Here is a 21,005-nt window from a genome sequence, read left to right as displayed (position 1 = left end):
ATAGGGGTTGCAGGAGAAGAGAAATTACACAAAGCAGAAACTTATCTTTGAGAATCAAACAGATTTTGGATTTGACAAAAATAGGGAAGAGCAAAAACGGAAACAATAGTCAAGTGAAAGAGCTGCCTATACTTTAGGGAGCTGTAATTGCTTCAAAGTTCAAGGGTTTCTATATTTAATGTGTCTCGATAAACGTGCCCTTGTTTGTTTTACCTCCGTCTCTGTTCTTTTTTATTTTGGTGAAGGTGAGTTCATGATAATCATAGCAAACCCACCACTACAGCCTTAGATCCCACCTATAAGAGGTCACTATGAAAGAATATTTGGGGAGTGGGGTGGACAAAGGCAGAGTGAGTTGCAGAATTCCAAGGCTTGGATGTGTAGGCCCAACCTGGAAATCTGTCACATATATTTGGTGGCAGATATCACATAAAAGTTCTGTAAAAGTTACCAATTTCCTGGCCCCACTTTGCCACTAAAAGTTCTGAGACAAGCAGATGCTATATAGTATAGAAAACGCTTCTAGAGATGTGATTCTGCTCTCCCCCCCCCCCCCCCCCACACACACCCCAAGATGGTGAGGTGAGGTGACAGTAGTCTTGGAGGGCTGCACAAAATGCTTCTGCAGACTTCATAGTTTCATTTCTGTTATAATAAATAGATTCCAATATACATAAATAGCCTTATACATTGAAGGTATTTTTGTCAGTAATGGGAACAATTAAATTCACAAAAGTGTACTGTTTCTTTCTTTTTAATGAGTGCATTCTTCTTTTAGCAACCACATATACCCCTTCAGCTCCTCAGAATCTTAAAATGAATAGACATGTTGGAAGTGCTTATCCCAGCTTGCCACCCGGCTACCAAAATACATCTTCCCCTGGAGGACCAAGAATGCCGTATCCAAGTGCACCACAGCAGTTCCCTCAGGTAAACTGGTTTTAACTATTTTTTCATTTACCAGAGTATTTATATCTCATCTTATATCATGAGTTCTTAGGGCAGCATACAAGAAAAAGCCAGTATAAATGGATCAAAACAATTTACAGTGATGGAAATAATTCATATAGGTTGAAAACATCTAAACCATTAAAGAGTTAAATAGGTTAAAAAGCTAAAAATAGTTTTTTATGCATGAAATAAAGTATGTGTACACTGAATCATCAGAAATCAAATGTGTCACAGTTTCAGCCACCCATATGGATGATTTTGGATTTTGGAGTATTTTGAAATTCCACATGAGGATACTCAATCTGTATACATAAATTTTAACTAGGGAGATTTGGGGAAAGCTTTAAATAATTGGCTGTAAAGAGGAAAATTAGCAGAGAACAATAGATGTCTGTTCTGTTCTTCTGGTGGGCAGCATGGTGCAAAGGGATGAGTGGAAAGAGTCAAAAGAAAACAGCAAAAATTGAGGTTTGTGTGGGGAGAGATTAATAGTGAGTAAAATAAAGGAGAACAGAAAGAGTGTTGTGAGCAGTTTTTGTACATCAAAGTTGATGATATGGGAGCATGATCGGAAATTAGGAAATAAAGTAGATTAAGGTACAAAGTGACAGTATGAACTTAGCTGGGACATTCTGGGTCAGTGAAAATGAAGAAATATAGCAAAGAACGTTCCAGTAGTCTACCAAAATGATGAACAGACACGAAAGAGAAATTATATGTGTACGCGTATCAGGTGCAGAGAACAAAGATGAAACTGAAAATGAATCTGTAGTGAGCGTTGGCAGAGGCTTGGATGAGTGAGGAGTAGGATGTTGGCAGGGCTGTAAAAATGAGGCAGGTGATACTTCAGTGAGGATGACTGCTGATCTGTTCGCTGTATGAAGCATGTGAATGTGGAAGAGAGTGTTGTTTTTGGCTAAGAAAGGCAGAGTTCAAATTGCTGCTGAGCTGTGAAGTTATGAAGCTTGCTGTGTGACCTTGGACAGGTCTCTTGATGAGTGGTTCTGTGATTCAGAGTTAATAAACATGTGCTATAACTTTCCTGAGCACTTGGGTGCTGCGTGGAAAGAAGACTGTGTGCTATTTTGATACAGTCCCAATCTTGAAATTATAAAACAAGACAGGGTTGCTGAGGTTATATTCACATTTGTGCTTCTGGCTGGATTAGCAAACAAGCACTCCAATATACTCCATATTTTTTACAGGACAAGGTCTAAGGAAAGATGAAATGTCTGCTTGTGATTTACTGTAACATCTGCCTTATCTGCAATAATCTACATTGCAGTTGTGCTTGTTACATGAGGGTAGTAGCTGCTCTATCTCACCACCCTTTCACAACAAACTTTGCATTGTATTTCATTTGATTTAGTTGTTGGCTTTACTGTATGCTAATGATAAGGAATACATTTTCAGTCCCAAGTACTGTACGCTTCCACAGCTAACCTGCTGGGAACTGCCTGCCAGAGGGATTTGTAGCCAAAGTTAAAATGGGAATAAAATAACATCCCCAATACACTCTTATCCATACATCTGTATGCTCAAATCATCATTATCATCATATTTATTTTTATCCCACATTTTACCTGTGTCTTCCTTTAGTTTAATGATGGATAATCATTACTGCCATCCAGATTTCATATGTGAAATCTATTAATGTATTTATCGATTCTTCTATGCCACCTTTAGTGTCAACACATTTTACAAAATTCATAAATATCGATTAACTTCCAGTTAATAATTTAAAAATGAATATATCTCAAACTATAAGAGCACTACTAAATGCAAAGATTACAATCAGTCATGCAGTGAAACATTTGCATCAAGCAGATCAATAAAATTCTTAGGAGAAGGCCAGTTAAAGCAAATGCATTTAAAGATATTCTGAAAGACTGAAAAGGCAGGTGCAACATTTATGTATAATATTGTGTATTTTTCAAATGTTATCGTTTATAGCCTAAATACGCTAAAGCTTCAATTCTAAACATATATAATTGTGAGCACTACTGTTGTGAGCTTTCAAATGCTTAGAATTGTTCTCTATATGGTTCCAAAACCATGCTAGTGATGTCTGAATGGGAGACTTCCCAAGAAGCGTACAGGCACGTCTGAACTTCATCATTAAGAAGAGCTTGAGTGTATGGTAGCATTTATTTATTTAGGGCATTTGTATCCCGTCCTTTCTCGACCTCCGCAAAGGGACTCACAGCACAGTGCCAACAACAGAATAAAGCAAGCATTTTCTCCCACTTTTTAGCTAATGTCCAGTGTGATATAATTGTTAAGAGAATCAGATGAGAACTGGTTGATGATAAATGTATTCAGTTACAGGTGTATGTAATAATAAAATGGGTAGCAGTTCAACTGAGCTAGAACTTCAGAATTTTCTACTTCAGATTCTCTGGAAAGTCTTATCTCTCTGCTTGTTTCAAATGTTTATTAGAATAAAAAACCACAAAGAGGCAGCATTCAGAGAATTCTGCAACAATTAATTGGAAGCATCTGTGTATTTATGCCATATTGCAGAGGTGGAAAATAATAGTTTATAGGCCCGAGGAAAAATCGGACAAGAAGATAAGGAATGGGGCAAAATAATAGAGTTGGAAGAGCCCCAGGAGTCATCCAGTCCAACCCCCTATGATGCAGGAAAAGCACAATTAAACTACCCCTAATGATGGCCATCCAGCCTCTGTTTAAAAACTTGCAAGGAAGGAGCTTCCACCACACTCTGATGAAGAGAGTTCCACTGCTGAAGAGCTCTTACAGCCAGGAAGTTCTCCTACCATGTATTGTATCTGTACTGCAAATGTTTTTAACAAAAACAGATTTTCTCCCTGGATCATGACTTCTGGATCATACAATGTACTGTCATGCCACCAGCTAAAACAGCCTTCCCCAATTTGCTGTGCTCAGATTGTTTTGCACTTCAGCTGGCACAACCCCCCCCCCTCCCCCCTTGGTCATACAAGATGACAGTTGCATTCCTGAAGATGTAGAATGCCCTACTCTGGGAAATACTGAACTAGAAGTGATTATGACTTTAAAAAAATCAGAAAAGCTGGTCTGCAGATAAAGCATTTGCCAGAATAAGAGGACTTCTATACCTCCCTAAGAAGGAGCAAATGGCACTCTCCTTTAGTTGTCTTCCCTTCTCTGCAAATGACATATCACATGAAATATCAAGCCAATGCTAATAGAGGAAATTTGTAATTGCCATACATTTTGCATCTATGAGTTTGCTCCTAACCAGCAGGAAGTACAGAACATCTAATTCTTCCATTACATAGTATAAAACTGTAAATATTGGTTTGTGCTGTGGGAAAGAAGTCTTATCATGAAAATGAAGGGAATTCAGAGAGCATTGCCTTCATTGGTAATTTCCCATCCCAAGTACTAACTGGAGCTGGCCTACTTAGCTGCCAAGATCAGACTTTGTGGAAATCAGAGGTGTAATTTGCCTAGATTATTCTTTGCTGACATTCTTAAAATCTCCCAAAAGAAAGTAATTGTAGTGGAAGTATGTAGCTTTCACTATTTAAAAAGTATTTTCCAATTTCTTTTTGCAGAAGATTCAGCCTATTTGGTCCTTGGTGCAAATGGCATGCCAGCTTTCTTCAGCCTGCTTTGTGGCATATGCATTCTAGTGTAAATGATTTGTACATGTACTTAATATTTACACAGCTAGAAAATATTATTCTAACAATTGTGTTTGTATGTATGAGTGGGCTTTGATATTATTCAAACAGGCTAACTTTGTGATGTTATTTCCATTAGCCTGGTTTGGGAACAAATGCTTTGGCGACATCAATGGGTGGACTAAGCCTTCAGCCAGAAGGATTAAGACCTATCAACCTCCTTCAAGAGAGAAATATTCTTCCTCCAACCCCCTTGCAAGCTCCTATTCCAAACTTACATGAAGATATCCAGAAGCTCAACTGTAATCCAGAGTAAGGGGTTTTTTTTTAAGTATCTGAGTTTCATGTGTCTTGTTTTTGTTCAAATATTGTTTCTATTCGTTTCTAATGTCTATAGCAAAGGCAAGTAAAAGAAAATAAGGTGACTTAACATCATTGGAATGAACAAGTAATTTTGGTTCATTTAGCAAGCTTAAATCAAGAAAACAAGTTCAAATGCACTGATAGTTGCCCCCGTTGGCTGCATCCCAGGCACATGAAGGAACAAAGTTCTCTACTCTTATTCAGTAGAATACTTGCCATTTATTCATTGTTGGCAGCTGTAAACAGATTATATGTGGGGAATGCTCTGCATTGAAGCTGTAAAGTCTACCAAGTTTACCTTACGGATAATGTCCACTCTAGACAAAGTTATCTATGGCAGACCTTTTCAGCCATTGGTGTCCATGGTGTGACTGTTAGGATGTAAGCTCATCAGGAGCTCTTTAGTCTGACCAAGGAGAAGCAGTGGAAAGGACAGAAGAATTGCATAGCTGCTGAAGTGAGGTGGAAATGAGATATTCGAACTATTTTCAAATATTATTGCAGTGTACAGCTAAACAAAACCCTATTCTGGAGTCCTCATTACCATCTCCTATGCTATTCCAGCCAATTCTCTGGAGCAGATTTTTTGGACACGTAAGGCACTCTATGGGGGCAGGGAAGAACACTTTTTCCAGGCTGCAAGTAGAAATACTCTGCTAGTTCAATATCCTTCTGTGGTGGAAGGATACCTTTTGTCCATTGGAAGCTCATGCTGGATTTGAAATAAGAGATTGGTTGAGAACCTGCCTACAGACTATTACTGTTTTTCAAGTAGACTTATTTGCAAATACAGAGTAAGACAATCTGGGCAAGCTTCACACTTCAGATATTAATATTTAGTGTTGGATTGAAATACTTCCTAAGATGTGATTTTGATAAATATATGGAAAACACCAGTGCAGGCCAGGAATGGATAATGCCCGTAATTGATAGTGACTTTAACCCTTTGTCCCTCATGTAGGTTATTCCGATGTACCTTGACTAACATTCCTCAAACTCAGGCCTTACTGAACAAAGCCAAACTTCCTTTGGGGCTCCTGCTTCATCCTTTCAAAGACCTGTCGGTATGATATGTTACTGAACACTAAAGGGGTTGAGGTGTTGGCTTTCCAAATAAGGCTGTTCCTTCAGCAGCCACATCAGACAATCTTCCAAACCATATCTGGGGGACCTTGAATGTGCTCTTTGCACAGATACCTCCTCACAGAGATTTATTCATATTTTCATGATTGAATCAAGGCAAAGTTTGCTGCAGTGCACTGACTACTTTGAGCAGTCCCTAAAAGGCAGGACTGGAAGTCTTGGATTCATCTTGCTTTTGAGGAATCTCAAATCTTAATGTTTCCCTTTGGCACATTATATGTCCTTTGAATTAAATATAAAGTAAGGAATCAAATTCTGTGCTCAGGGGGCATTACTCAGTGACTCATAATTCTCCAAAACATGATAATGTGCTGTTTTAGATATGCATTTTTGCTTCACCCTAGAGAAACTGCATTCCCTTCAAGATGACACTTTAAAGGTTGACTTGAAACAGTTTCTTTAGCTGTGAACGCTCTGCTTTTAGACATTGTATATCTATGTTTTGGTAACAAATGTGTGCCTTTCTCAAGTCTTCAAAACCTGTATTGTATTAGGTTAATTCTGTGAGGCATAATCTACAAATCGGAGCAAGTGTCCCTTCAAAATCTGCCCTTTCCTGATTTTAATGGACTATGATGGTTTCTGCATGCAAATAGGCTGAAGGTTTCTAGGCTGGGGAATAGTTACTTGATTATTTTGGGAAATAATGGCGACATCAGTTGTAATAAATATAGTTACTTTAGCATTTCTTTCCCATAACTAATTCCTTTTAATAACATATATGTGTGATTTAATATAACTTGTAAGATATATTACTTAGGCTGTCTTTGTCTATTTAATAAGTATTATTTACAAGTAGACTAGTCTGCTGTTCATAGGCAGATATCCAAGTAACCCAAGATGGATTCCTAACATAAGACTTACAAATTCCTTTTTCTCACAGCAATTACCTGTGGTAACCTCCAGTACAATTGTGAGATGTCGTAGCTGCAGAACCTATATCAATCCTTTTGTCAGCTTTCTTGATCAAAGGAGATGGAAATGCAACTTATGTTATAGAGTAAATGATGGTGAGTTTCATTGTAAATGAGCACAAAGACACTAAATTAGTTTTCAAAATATTTGATGTACATATTTTATCTCTCTGTCTTCATGTGACATTAATTGTTTGTGGTTCTTAGTTTCTAATACTAGTATGAATGTCATGCTGTAATATTATGGAGATTTGTGCTATATAAAAACTTAATTTTTAAAAAGAGAATACTAACCATACTTGTTATGTCTAAAACATTGTAATCCTTGGTGTACTTACACCTTGCAGTAAAAGTGCAGTAATTTCCTCTTGCAGTTCCAGAAGAATTTATGTATAATCCTGTGACAAGAGTTTATGGAGAACCACATAAAAGACCCGAAGTTCAGAATGCAACCATTGAGTTTATGGCCCCTTCTGAATACATGGTGAGATTCTTCTGCAACCTCCAATAGATAAACCATCCAGTATAAGGGGGCTGGGAGGATCTGGGGCTCTTTACATGATGGTAAAGCATGGAGCAATGATAAAGAGTTTCAGTTCATCGATTTCTGGAAATCCGTTTGTTCCCCTCCCCTTGCAAGTGGGAATACATCCAATTCCTTTTCCTTTGTCTCTTTGTCTTATGTGCAGTGTCAAGTTTATTTAGGTACTTCTCAAGAAACAATAATTGACAATTCATCCCAATAATTTTAAGTTACAGTTCAGATAACTTTGTTTATTACCTGTGAAGGGTTGTGTTTGTTTAGCTTGTCCCAGTATTATTTTTGCAGAGCACTTGCCTGTGCTGAGACATGGTTTTGAAGTTTCCCAGATCTGCGACGGAACCTTCCAGCTGGTTCTAGATTGCATTTTTGTGTAATCATGATATCTGTAATGCCTAGTAGTCGCAAATTAGTTCAGTTTGGAAATACTCATTTTGTCCTTGATCTAAACTATGGGCAATAGTTACATCTTGCATAGATTTTTTTCATTGGTTGATTTTTCTGCTCTCTGGACCATATCCTCTACTGAAGTATTCTGGAGAACTAAAAGTGTTCACTTTTATGACGTATTTTCCCCGTCAGGTCTCCAAGCCCTTAGCTTTCCTGCTACTTTGGAGGTGTAACAATTGATCTCAGTAGTGGATTGCTGTGGGTTCTCCGGTCTGTATGGTCATGTTTCAGAAGCATTATTTCCTGATGTTTTGCGCACATTTATGGCAGGCATCCTCAATAGCCTTACTGAAAAGAACTCAGTAGTCTTACTAAAAAAAATAAGACTACTTTTTCTAGTATGCATATTATCAAGGGATGAGTAATAGCTAGCCATTCCAAGTTTCTCTCACAGCAAAATGAGTCTACACTTTTAGAATGAGCATCTCTAACTAAAAATTGACTAGGATTGGATTTAAACACAATCTTAAATGAAGGTAACTGTTTCTTTTTTCAGCTCCGTCCCCCTCAGCCTCCTGTGTACCTTTTTGTTTTTGATGTGTCTCACAATGCAATAGAAACAGGATACTTGAACACTGTATGCAAGACCTTGTTGGACAATCTAGAATTGTAAGTCCTGTGGAGATTTCATCCTTTCAGATTTCAAAAGGTTTTAAATTGCTATGTAATTTTAAGCTGAGTTCAAAAAAGTAATTTTCAATGACTTTCCAGTGACTTGAACTGATAAATTAATGCAGTTTCAAAGTGCCATCTCTAGGATATGTGTCCTTAAGTATACAGCAAAAGTGAGAATCATGCAGCTTTTGAGCTATTATTGGACTGAAAACCCTAGCCAACATAGTCATTGGTGAGGGATGCTGGAAGCTGAAGTCCAATGGCTTCTGGAGAACTGCAGGATTCCAACTCTTGCTTTGCACACATCAAAGTGAAGTAGAAAGTACTAGATGTGGTGGATTGTTCCAAATGTCTGGCACTTCATCTTGAAGTACTCATATTGGGGGGGGGGGGACGACGACAGTATATTTTGCTTTAAAACATAAAGAATGTTGATACTTTGTGTTTTCATACTGAATGTTAAAGTGTAAAATTCAAACTATGAATGCAATGTAAGGAACACCTAGATTGGAGAGACAACCTATTATTAAGGTAATTAGTATTTCTGGTGTAACCAGTACCTTAACTTTGCACTATCCAATTGATATTTCTTCTTCTTCATAGAACATTGCATAGTTATTTATTGTATTTCTGGAATACCAGCATGAAATTATAGTCAATGAATAAATCTGAATATCAGTTTGATAACTGTGTGTGCTGAAATAGGTAGTATATTTATCTCACATGTACTACATTGCACACCAAAAAAGAAAAAAAATCAGCCCATAGAACATATATCAATTTGATAGGGATTTGTACTTGGAGGTTATTAAACATGGTGTTATATTTCTGTGTTTTGTTTTTCAGTCTCCCTGGAAACACTAGAACAAAAATTGGCTTCATAACATTTGACAGCACAATCCATTTCTATAGCCTTCAGGAAGGTCTCTCTCAGCCTCAAATGTTAATAGTTTCAGATATTGATGGTAAGTAAAATATAATCAATAGCTGTAGATTTACGGAATTGACTTTATAATTCCTAATATATACAAACTTAAGTTGGAGCATTAATCCATCGGTGGCAAAATTCTACTACCTCAAAAGGCAAATCTAATACCTTATGGGAGGGTTGTACAGGATGATTCTTGGTGACATAGAAGGGAAGCCGGTGTGAAAAGTGGTAACACTTTCTCTGGTCAAAGGCATAGTCAGCAAGTTTGATATTCCTTATGAGGAGAACACAGCTCCTCTAACACTCAGTTTTTGTCTCTGCCCTTGACAAGAGTGAAGCCAGAAATATTTATTTAAATCCTTAGATTTTCTTTTTGTTACTCTATCTGTATACTCCTAATTAGCTGGAAAAGGGAGATGTTCTGATTAGGTCTGTGGCATAGTAGGCTAGTTGCTGGAAAGTTTCAAAGAGGCCATCTTGCTTACTTGACCCCCAGCATCCCATCCAAAGTGGAAAAGGGAGGAGAGCACTTTACACATTATTTCAAGTGTTCTGCTCCTTCAATCCATTCCTCACAACCTTTTGGTCTTAGGGCCTGCAAAAGAGGGGTGTTTAAGAGAGATTCTCCTTGATAATTCAATGTATCTGCTACTTCATTTCATATTTCCCACAGTGTACAGGGAACTGCAGGTCATAAACTTAATCACAAGTCTAGATCATATAATGGAAGTGCCTTTTTAGTTATCCCTATTTAGTTATCTGGAAGTCCCTGTTTAGTCATTTATTTATGCTTCTCCTTAGCTTATTTGCTTTCTAAAGTGGCTGTGCTATGGATTCAAGATTCCTTTTGTATCCTGATCTTGGCGCAAAGTCTTTATATAATTTTTTTGTTTTTGTGGACAGTGCCACAAGAGACTTTGGTTGGATCAGAGTTTTCTGTTAAAAAGGAAATCTTGTTTTCACTTCTTCAGCCTTTGGTGTTCCCTTCCTTTTTGTCCTCATCCTTCTCATGTTCTGAAGAATCAATGGCACAAGCTGGAATTTCAGAGAGCCTTTTGGGACTTTTGCTTTTGCAGACACTGCCTTACACAGAATAGTTTTTCAGTAGCTCACTTAACTAGGTAATTATTTTCCCTCCACCCCTGCCTCCCATGGGATGTAGATACTACCTTTGGGTATCTCTTTGGTGTATTCTCCATAGAAATGTGGTTTAGAGTACAAAGTTGGATTAATCATGGTGTTCTGGTCTAAGATTCAAGCATGAAAACAGATTAACCTTGTAGGGTTTGGGTAAAAAAAAGATACTTGAACACATATTTCTCCCTGGTTCATTTAGGGCTGTTCAGAAATCCCTATCTGATCATACACTTTCCCACTTAAATGGCTTTTCTTGGTTGTGTTGGCTTTTTCCCGATGTTTTCCTCCTCCTCTAAATGTACTCGTCATTAATATTGGCGAACTTCCTTCTGAGTAGAACACCCAATTTGCCAACCCTACCTTTAACTAGAGAATATGTTAAATATTTTCTACCTATATACCAAAAAGGATGTCTATGTTAATGCTTTACTTTTTCCCCCTTATGTATATAGGGAAAATGCTAAATCAGCAGGTTTTTCTAGTTTGCCATATACTGAACTGGGGCATTTTATATAGTTTAATGTCTGCAGATAGAAAAAAAGTATGCAATCCCTTTTTTATTCTCTCTTTTCTGCATGGATTGTTTTGTGTTCCAAACAATACGCACATGCAAGTGCTAAGTAAGTTAATTGTTGGGGAAATATTAATGCTTCCATAATAGTCAATTCAGATAGCTTTCACAGCATTTTTCTTTCTATATATTTCTTGCAGATATCTTTATACCAATGCCAGAGAATCTATTAGTAAACTTAAATGAAAGCAAAGAGGTAAGAGTGCAGTTTAGGCAAGTATAAATCTTAAATAGCTGACACCAAGTTATGTCATATTATCTTTTTTTACCTTTATAATATGAGGCTAGCATATCTTAGAAGTCTTTCCCCTCCATTTGATTTGTACAGATGTATTGAAAATAGCGAGAGAGTTGAAGTTCTTATACCATTGACTGTTCAGTAATTGCTGTCTTGCGGTGGGGAAAGATGTCAGACCTCACACATGATTCAAGGAACTAAGATAATAACTAGGAAAATATCTCTCCTTTTTAATTGAAATAATTAATTTTGATAAATTTGTTTAAAGTAATGGGGTCTAGCCCTTTCCCCCCTAAGGAGCGTCTTTGTGGCCCTCAGCCTCTCTGGCGCTTTCAAAAATTAGGGGCTTAAATAGAATGCACCCTGTGCACTGCTTAATATTCAGAAATACCAGTTTTCAAACTGAAGTAGACCTTTGAGCATTTCCAGGAGGTTACTGCTTGTTGGTAATTAGGCATCAAATGAAGAATGTTTATTTTCCCACATTTTTTAGATCTCTCAGCTTTGAAGAAAGCTATATTTAAAAACTATATTTGTACTGCTGTACTTTGTTTCACCATATTGTTATTTAAGTTTCATAATTTTTAGCTCTGTTTTATGAGCCACTCGGAGAGCTTGGAGTTTTTGGTGATACAAGAAAGTGGCAAATAAGGTGGTGGGAATTTTGTTTATTCAGCATGCATTTTGCAAATTCTGATCTGTATGATTTTTTTTTTTTAAAAAAATCTTTTGTTTTCCTTCAGCTAATCCAAGATTTATTGAAAACGTTGCCTCAGATGTTTACCCATTCTTTGGAAACTCAGAGTGCTCTGGGACCTGCCTTACAGGCTGCCTTTAAACTGATGTCTCCTACTGGTGGCCGGATTTCCGTATTCCAGACACAGCTCCCATCTGTAGGAATGGGGGCACTTAAACCTCGAGAGGAACCTAACCAAAAAGCATCTGCAAAGGTTAGCAAACACGTGTCCCACGTTACCTTTAAATATTCCTTAAAATAAAATTTGGTTAATTGATTATATTAGCACTTTAAAAAACACACACACATTTGATAATGGCTACCAGGAAGCCCAGTTCTCATTCATTTTAGAAATGATCAGATTACTGCATCATTTCTTGGGAATCATTGGTGGTTTTTCAGACTCTCTTGTTCTTGTTGTTGTATTTTGGAGTAGCTCATTTTGATTCTCTAAACAGGATATACATCTAACACCATCAACTGATTTCTATAAAAAATTGGCCTTGGATTGCTCAGGACAGCAGGTGGCCGTCGACTTGTTCCTTCTCAGTGGGCAGTACTCTGACTTGGCTTCATTGGGTAAGGCATTCTCACCATTTATGGGGCAGGGTTGTATAAGTAAAGGGGAATCAACAGTTTCTACAACAACAAATGTTAAATAGCAAAAATTCATAGTTAGTGGAGCTTCTGACTAGAATATAATACTTACACAATTTCAAGAAAGAGATTATTGAAAACAGTTTATAGGCATCTGAATATCCTTGCATAGACTTTCGGACACTATTACTGTAGAATCTGTTTAAGAAATGTTAATAATAACTATGTTGGATGGTATTTTTTGCATTTATTGTTAACCTCTTCTTTCTTAATTTGAAGTTCAGTTTTTATTTAAATAAAATAATATGTTTTTTGGCTGAAGTTGTATATGAAACATAGAGAAATTATTTTTCCATAAAGAAAATTCCTAAGGGTCAGTCATTACACTTGACGTTTCCTCATTAAGATGTTCTAATTCCAGAAAATTAATCAAGCATCTGTATTCACCACTACACATTTTTTTTCTAGGATGTATATCGAGATATTCTGCTGGTAGTGTCTATTACTACCAGTCTTATCATCATCAGCACAATCCTCTTTTAGTGGAGAAACTGCAGAAAGAACTTAAGCGATACTTGACACGGAAGATTGGTTTTGAGGCTGTCATGCGGATCAGGTGTACCAAAGGTTAGACACCATTTTATTTGGCAATATTAGAATGGTGCTTCCATCATTGTCTTAATGAGTACACAGCAAATGAATTTGTCAATTGTGAAGTGATAGAATTCCATAGAATTACTTAATTGAATGGAAGATGCCATTCAGCGTAAGTTGGTGTTTCATGGGAGTGCATTAGGCATTTTGAATATTGGGGACCTATGTAAATGTGTGGGTGGCCCCTATGTTTTCCTAGATTCCAGAAAAGAAACAACACTGATTCACGTATTTGCTGTGTGTTAAGATATGTATTCATAATGTCTTCAATGAAGGATAATTGTAGAATCAGTTTGACATCTGGTTGAAAGTCTTCCTAAAATATCGATTCTCTTCTCCCCCAAGGCCTTTCTATTCACACCTTCCACGGCAACTTCTTTGTACGGTCAACAGACCTGCTGTCTTTACCTAACGTGAACCCTGATGCAGGATATGCTGTGCAAATGTCAGTGGAGGAGAGTTTGACAGACATGCAAGTGGTCTGCTTCCAGTCAGCCCTCCTATATACCTCTAGTAAAGGTAAGTGTGTTGTTATATCCAGTGCCATCGGAAGTATGGCCCTCATGAGATCATATTTCTTGACCCATGTTATCTGGTAGCCAAATGAATTGGTAGTATGTCTTCAATGAATTGTATAGTTTTAACATATAATCTGCACACCTCTGTTAAATGCTGTTCAGAAACTATGGATTGCTTCTTTGTACAGGTGAACGGAGGATCCGTGTCCATACCCTGTGTTTACCAGTAGTCAGTCAGTTGAGTGATGTTTATCTGGGAGCTGATGTGCAAGCAATTACTGGGCTTTTAGCCAATATGGGTAAGTACTTAACCATTGGGTTAAATCACATAATATTGTCTGAGAAAATGATCTTTGATTGCCACTACATTGTTCTTGAGAGAATAAAGGCAGTGAAAAAAGTTTTGGTTTGGATTGAAGGGGATATTATGTTACATGATTTCCTAATTGGTTCTATTGCAAAAACACGGAAAAGGTTTATTAAATAGCAAAACCTCTGTTTTTGCGAGACATCCTGCAGCACATTTTGCTATAGTTTTTCAGTGAGTATCTCTTAAGAGTCTCAGCCAATTCAACATAGTTTGTGGCAGCCACACAAAGTTTCTGGAGTATAACAATTACTTTCAAAGTAAGTACCTCCCGCTGTTAGCCCCAGCTTCTGCCAACCTAGCAGTTCGAAAACATGCAAATGTTTTTGCACTCCGGCAGGAAGGTAACGGCGCTCCAGGCAGTAATGCCAGCCACATGGCCTTGGAGGTGTCTATGGATAACGCTGGCTCTCGGCTTAGAAATGGAGATGAGCACCAAACTCCAGAGTCGGACAAGACTAGACTTAATGCTAGGGGAAAACCTTTACCTTTACCTACCTCACAATTAAACAGGAAACAACACTTTCAAACTAGGAACAAAAAGAAAATCAAATTTTGTTACATAGTGTTACGTTGTTCACTGGATAGAACAAAAAATTAGTGTGTGAAGAGCCGGTTTTCTGCAGTATTGGTTTGCATTCATTCTATTTTTATTAGATATACTGTATATGCATATGTATGAGAGTGAAGCACTTAAGCAGCTGTTAGATTATGCTCTGTTTCTTGTCTTGCTAATGAAAGTCATCATTACATGTTTCTTTTCAGCTGTTGACCGGTCGGTTTCCGCTAGTCTGAGTGATGCTCGAGATGCATTGGTGAATGCTGTCATAGATTCTCTCTCTGCCTACCGTTCCTCTGTCCTTACCATTCAACAGCCTGGTCTCATGGCCCCTGTCTCATTACGTCTCTTTCCACTGTATGTACTGGCCCTCTTGAAACAGGTAAGAACCAATATTAAACTTCAATAGGCATAGAATAAACATATTCTGCAGACAGATGGCACCATTAGTCTTAAAGAGGGCCTGCACAACCTGTGGCTCTCCAGCTGTTTTGGCCTCCAGCTCCCAGAAACCCTAGTTAGTTTGTCCAATGGACAGGAATTCTGGGAGTTGGAGGCCAAAAATGCGCAACAGGCAACCTGGAGAGTTGCCTGTTGTGCAAGCCTGCTTTAGAGTAACACTTGACAAAGTTAAGAATCTGAAATGCCACGGTGGGGAGTGTCTAAAGATGTTGGCTTGAATCTGTATAGTTGTATGATTTTCTACTGCTTAAACTTCTAAATCATTTTACATTATTCTGTAGTGTTTTAATTTACTTTTCTCTATATATCTTCCTGAAATCTTACATTATAGCATGAGGTAAAAATAGTTAGGTCTATTTATCAAGTTGTTGTTCATTCGTTCAGTCGTCTCCGACTCTTCGTGACCTCATGGACCAGCCCACGCCAGAGCTCCCTGTCGGCCGTCACCACCCCCAGCTCCTTCAAGGTCAGTCCAGTCACTTCAAGGATGCCATCCATCCATCTTGCCCTTGGTCGGCCCCTCTTCCTTTTGCCTTCTACTTTCCCCAGCATAATTGTCTTCTCTAGGCTTTCCTGTCTCCTCATGATGTGGCCAAAGTACTTCAACTTTGTCTCTAGTATCCTTCCCTCCAGTGAGCAGTCGGGCTTTATTTCCTGGAGGATGGACTGGTTGGATCTTCTCGCAGTCCAAGGCACTCTCAGAACTTTCCTCCAACACCACAGCTCAAAAGCATCGATCTTCCTTCTCTCAGCCTTCCCTAAGGTCCAGCTCTCACATCCGTAGGTGACTACAGGGAATACCATGTAAAGCATAGTAAATAAAACTATGCTCTACATAAAACAACAAACCTAGCAATAACTGTTTCACATTGGCTGTTGGCTTCTATTGGTTCACTGGTATTCATGCTGCTTTAAACTCAGAGATAAACCAAGTGCCTAAAATCACATATTTACTAGGACATATTCAGTTTTACCTTTGCCTTTAACTTTCCTAGTAACAGAGTCAATGCTGTAATTTTTTTGTTCACAGAAAGCATTCCAAACTGGGACAAACACTCGTTTGGACGAACGCATCTTTACTATGTGTCAAGTGAAAAACCAACCTTTAGTGTACCTCATGCTTATGATGCATCCTAGTTTGTACAGAATTGACAATCTCACAGACGAGGTAAGGGATTTCTTTGAAAACTGCCCTGCAAACCCAAAGTGCATTCTCCTCTCCCCGGCTATTATGCCTTGCTTGAATTACTGTCAAAAGTCTTTTTAAAAAGTAAGGTTACAGTAGTTCTTTTCTGAAGGCCAATGTGGTGTAGTAGTTTGAGTGTTGGACTACAGCTCCAGAACCCTTAGTTTAAATCCCAATTCATCACGGAAACCTGCTTGGATTACCATAGACAAGCCACACTCTTTTGGCCTCAGGAAGGCAAAGGCACACACATCCCTGAACAAATCTTGCTTAGGAACTCTGTGATAGGGTTGCCATAAGTTAAAAATGACTTTAAGGCCCCTAACAGTTATTTTTCTACATATTCATTGGACACAGGTATGCATCTATGTTTACTCTCATTTAGCAGACGAGGCCTTAAGTACCTGATACTTACTAGGCTTCTTGGGATATTTTCTCTTCTTTGCTCCTTCCCAGCCTGACTGGTATTCTCTGTGAAGCAGGAGTATTCTGTTGACAGTCCAGAACCTTGCTAGCATGAATTCCCTGAGGACATCCTGTTGTTGTGCTAAAACATGGTATGATAACTTGTCCTTGGGAAGAATGTGGAAATTCTGGAGTTGCTTTATGCCATCCTCTGGAATCCATCCACATGTGTGAAGACATGCAGTATAGGACAAGCGGATGGATTGTGCCCAGTTCATGTTATAGGAATTTTCATTTTTATCAACAGTCTTTCTGTGTGGAGTTAAAGTTATATTTCAAAACATAAAAAATCCAGAGAGCACACGATCCATATATTGAAGTTCGGATTGATTTGTGAACTGCAATGAATTTTAAGCTTACAGCTAATCAATACAACGCAGATGTTAGCAGACACAGTAGGGATGAAGTCTGAATCATCATACCCAGCTCTTCAGTTACAGCTTTATAAGAAGAAATGCTGCAATTTCTTTGAATATTCATGTATTTTAATAGTTAAAGGGGGGCCCTGGTGGTGCAATGGGTTAAATCGCTGAGCTGCTGAACTTGCTGACTTGGAAGGTTTGAATCCGGGGAGCAGTTTGAATCCGGGGAGCAGGGTGAGCTCCCGCTGTTAGCCCCAGCTTCTGCCAACCTAGCAGTTCCAAACCATGCAAATGTGAGATTAACAGCGCTCAATACAGTCATACCAGCCACATGACCTAGGCATCTACAGACAACACCGGCTCTTCAGCTTAGAAATGGAGATGAGCACCACCCTCCAGAGTTGGACACATCTAGACTTAATGTCAGGGGAAACCTTTACTTTTACTTAACAGTTAAAATCGTTTTCTAGTATATAAAATTAAAGTACTACAAGCTGAAATTCTTTCAAGAGGAAACTACCAATCATGAGGATACATTGATAGGGAGTAACCTGTGCAAACAATAGTATTTATTTATTTATTTGAAGCATTTATATACCACTTTTCTCACCCCTAGGGGGACTCAAAGTGGTTTAGTATATACATTGAAAGGAACAAGAACTTTATTTTTATTGCTAATCAGGGTATGACTTCCAGCCCATTTGTACTTTATACACAGTCTGGCAGCCAGACTGCCAGTTATTCAGATGTGAGTATATTTAAATACAAATTTAATCTGTATATTTTTAAGGGGGCCCTTAACATCAGTGACAGAACAATACCTCAACCACCCATTCTTCAGCTGTCTGTGGAGAAGATAAATAGAGATGGTGCTTATCTTATGGATGCTGGCTCTGTAAGTTACCTGTTTTCAGTGTTGATAATGTATGTAAAATGTAAATGTATTACATTATTCTTTCTCATGGGTGTCTTTTGTCAGAGAATAGTTGAGATGAGAGTGAAATGCACAGGCTAATGTTTTCTAATCATCCATGTCCATTAGGTCATGTTTTTATGGATTGGAAAGAATTGTGGGCAGAACTTCATCAACTGTGTCCTTGGAGTTCCCAACTATGCATCAATACCACACAATATGGTGAGAATATACATAGACCTATGACTCTAAAATGATGAAAAAATTGCCATATCACAGTGAAAGTGCTAGTTGTTTCCCAACTTAGAGAAAAAAAGCTTCAAATATATAGCAACAACTGCAGGGTTTTGCATGACTGGTGTACATCATGCATGGCATTACTCATTCTGGTTCTGATCTTTAAATGCTTTTTATGAGTCTATAATAATCATCATCATCTTTATTTATACCCTGCCACCATCTCCCCAATGGGGACTCGGAGCAGCTTACACGAGGCCAAGCCCAGATAACAATTACAATAAAGAAAAACCAAAACACAGACCGAAAATGCGAACAATAACATTATATTAATATAAAACACATGCATACATAACAATGTAAAAAATTACAATAAGCACAGGCACAATAACAATAGTATCTTCCAGTAAAGGTTTACCATTAGGTAAACCAGCAGTTGTTTCGCATGGTTTTGGTGTTCAAGTATGCACATAGCTTATTACTAATGTGGATTGAAAAAAGGGGGCAGTTCTTGAAGTGAACTTCACTTCCGGCCATCCAGTCTCCTTGTTCTCTAGCAGCATTGTGGCGATTTAGGAGGATGTTTTTCTATTGTGAGTAGGCTTGAGGAACAATTGAAGGAATTCTGAGGGTGTGTAGCACAACACATCTAAATGTATAAAAGAACAATAGCAGTGTAGTAGCAGAAGAAATGCAATTGGAAAAGAGTTTTGTCCCTTTTCACTCCCTGATCCCAAATGGACGAAGGGCATAAATCTTGCAGGTTCAAGGAGATGAATGTAAATCAGTGTTGTAGTGCTGCTCCATGCACTGAATATTTATTTATTTATTTATTATTTGCAATATTTGTATACCGCTTTTCTCATACCGAGGGGGACTCAAAGCGGTTTACAAGTAATATACAATACAATAAATAAAATAAATACAATATCTTCTTGGATCTCTCTCTTTACTCTGGTCCCAGAGCAGCACTTGGTGTTGGGGGGAGGGGCTCCCAACTGAACATACATCTATAATATAATTTCATTTTACTCTCAACAGACACATCTTCCAGAACTTGACACAGCTGAATCTTCTAGAGTGCTTGCTTTTATCTCATGGCTGAGGGAGCAAAGGCCATTCTTTTCTATATTGTACATACTAAGGTAAGCCCCATTTTGGACTATTCAGCATGCAGATTGAGAAAACGTTGCAGTGCTGCCTCCCAACTTAGTTGCAGACTTCTCGTGCTTTATGGTACAGAGTATGTATACAAATGTATTAGTTACAAGAAAGGGGGCAGTGTAGCAGGACTGAATATTTGATGGCTTATAAAGATGGAGAAAGAGATGATCCAGTGCTTAAGAACCAATTTACTAGTACTAAGTAGTACACATGACATTCTTGCATAGACAGGATTTTGATTTTATTATTGGAAGTTATTTTTCTGTATGCTGCTCAGTTGCACATATGGAGATGTCCCTGATGTTGGTGTGAATAAAGAGAATTCCATATATGCATCAGGTTATGTTCAAAGAGCTGTCTTATTACAGTTTCTCTCTTTGCAGATTAAATACTACATAAACTAGCATTGTTACAAAAATTGTAAAGTGAACTTAGAATCGTGTAACTGGTAGGAATTCATGGTTATGCTTGTTAACATTTGAACCTGACCTCAAAATCCATTTTCAGCTTGGCAGCACCACAAACAAGGGGTTTCTAAGGCACTGCGAATTGTATTGCTGGGAGATGACACCTGAAGCTCTTTCCCAATTTTGGGGTACCTTGAGACAAGCAAGATCCTGAGAGGTCACTCCAGATGCCTGTTTTTGATCTGCCTTGTGAGAAGAAGAGTGCTGCAGATGGCATTTCCCAATGCACTCATTTGCAGTGCCTCAACCTTTCAAGCTGATGCTCCGCTGTTCTGAAAGGGTTGGGCTTTGTCAAACATCATTATGATGGCAGAATCCATCACTGTTTACATATGATGATGCATCACCTTGGCCATTGATATGCATTTTGACAGATCCTACATCTTTGAAATACTGTATGAGGAATGAATAATTAAACATTGATGTTCTGCATTCTCATACTCTCTTTTGATTTTATTTTGAAGGGATGAAAGTCCATGGAAACCAAGTTTTCTCCAAAACATGATCGAAGACAGAACAGAATCTGCTTTATCATACTATGAGTTCCTTTTGCATATTCAGCAACAAGTGAATAAATGAACCCTGCTGTGATATGGCTCATCCAGTCAAAGGAGAATAATTGTGTGCAGAACACTTGCATTCATGATGCTCCTAAAAAGATTTTGGTCTGATGCAGTTGACAAGAATCTCACTGTGATTTCCCCCCAAAATAATAAAAAAGGCAAAGCAAATAAAGGACCACAGAATCATAAGTATACTATTGTGCAGTTGTACATTAAACAATTAAAATCATTTTGGATATGTTGGATGCCTTTAATTTGCTACACAATGT

The 21,005-nt window shown here is 38.1% G+C and overlaps 1 protein-coding gene across 2 annotated transcripts in view; it reads left to right on the top strand.

The window, feature by feature from the left end:
* Positions 1-20,965, top strand: part of SEC24A (SEC24 homolog A, COPII coat complex component) — a 41,665-nt gene extending 20,700 nt beyond the window's left edge. For both annotated transcript variants that reach the window (XM_060765291.2, XM_060765292.2), the window contains exons 5-23: positions 779-930; positions 4,723-4,895; positions 5,908-6,010; positions 6,973-7,099; positions 7,378-7,487; positions 8,491-8,603; positions 9,456-9,574; positions 11,389-11,444; positions 12,230-12,436; positions 12,681-12,801; positions 13,288-13,446; positions 13,819-13,992; positions 14,180-14,290; positions 15,124-15,299; positions 16,410-16,547; positions 18,183-18,287; positions 18,435-18,527; positions 19,584-19,687; positions 20,638-20,965. In XM_060765291.2, the coding sequence (XP_060621274.2) occupies positions 779-930; positions 4,723-4,895; positions 5,908-6,010; positions 6,973-7,099; positions 7,378-7,487; positions 8,491-8,603; positions 9,456-9,574; positions 11,389-11,444; positions 12,230-12,436; positions 12,681-12,801; positions 13,288-13,446; positions 13,819-13,992; positions 14,180-14,290; positions 15,124-15,299; positions 16,410-16,547; positions 18,183-18,287; positions 18,435-18,527; positions 19,584-19,687; positions 20,638-20,752 (2,456 nt within the window). In that variant the 3' untranslated portion in view covers positions 20,753-20,965. The remainder of the gene's footprint in view (positions 1-778; positions 931-4,722; positions 4,896-5,907; positions 6,011-6,972; positions 7,100-7,377; positions 7,488-8,490; positions 8,604-9,455; positions 9,575-11,388; positions 11,445-12,229; positions 12,437-12,680; positions 12,802-13,287; positions 13,447-13,818; positions 13,993-14,179; positions 14,291-15,123; positions 15,300-16,409; positions 16,548-18,182; positions 18,288-18,434; positions 18,528-19,583; positions 19,688-20,637) is intronic.
* Positions 20,966-21,005: the final 40 nt, after the last annotated feature.

Source organism: Anolis sagrei, chromosome 2 (genome assembly GCF_037176765.1).
Source record: "Anolis sagrei isolate rAnoSag1 chromosome 2, rAnoSag1.mat, whole genome shotgun sequence".
NCBI lineage: Eukaryota > Metazoa > Chordata > Lepidosauria > Squamata > Dactyloidae > Anolis > Anolis sagrei.
This window is presented reverse-complemented; position numbering and strand designations above follow the sequence as displayed.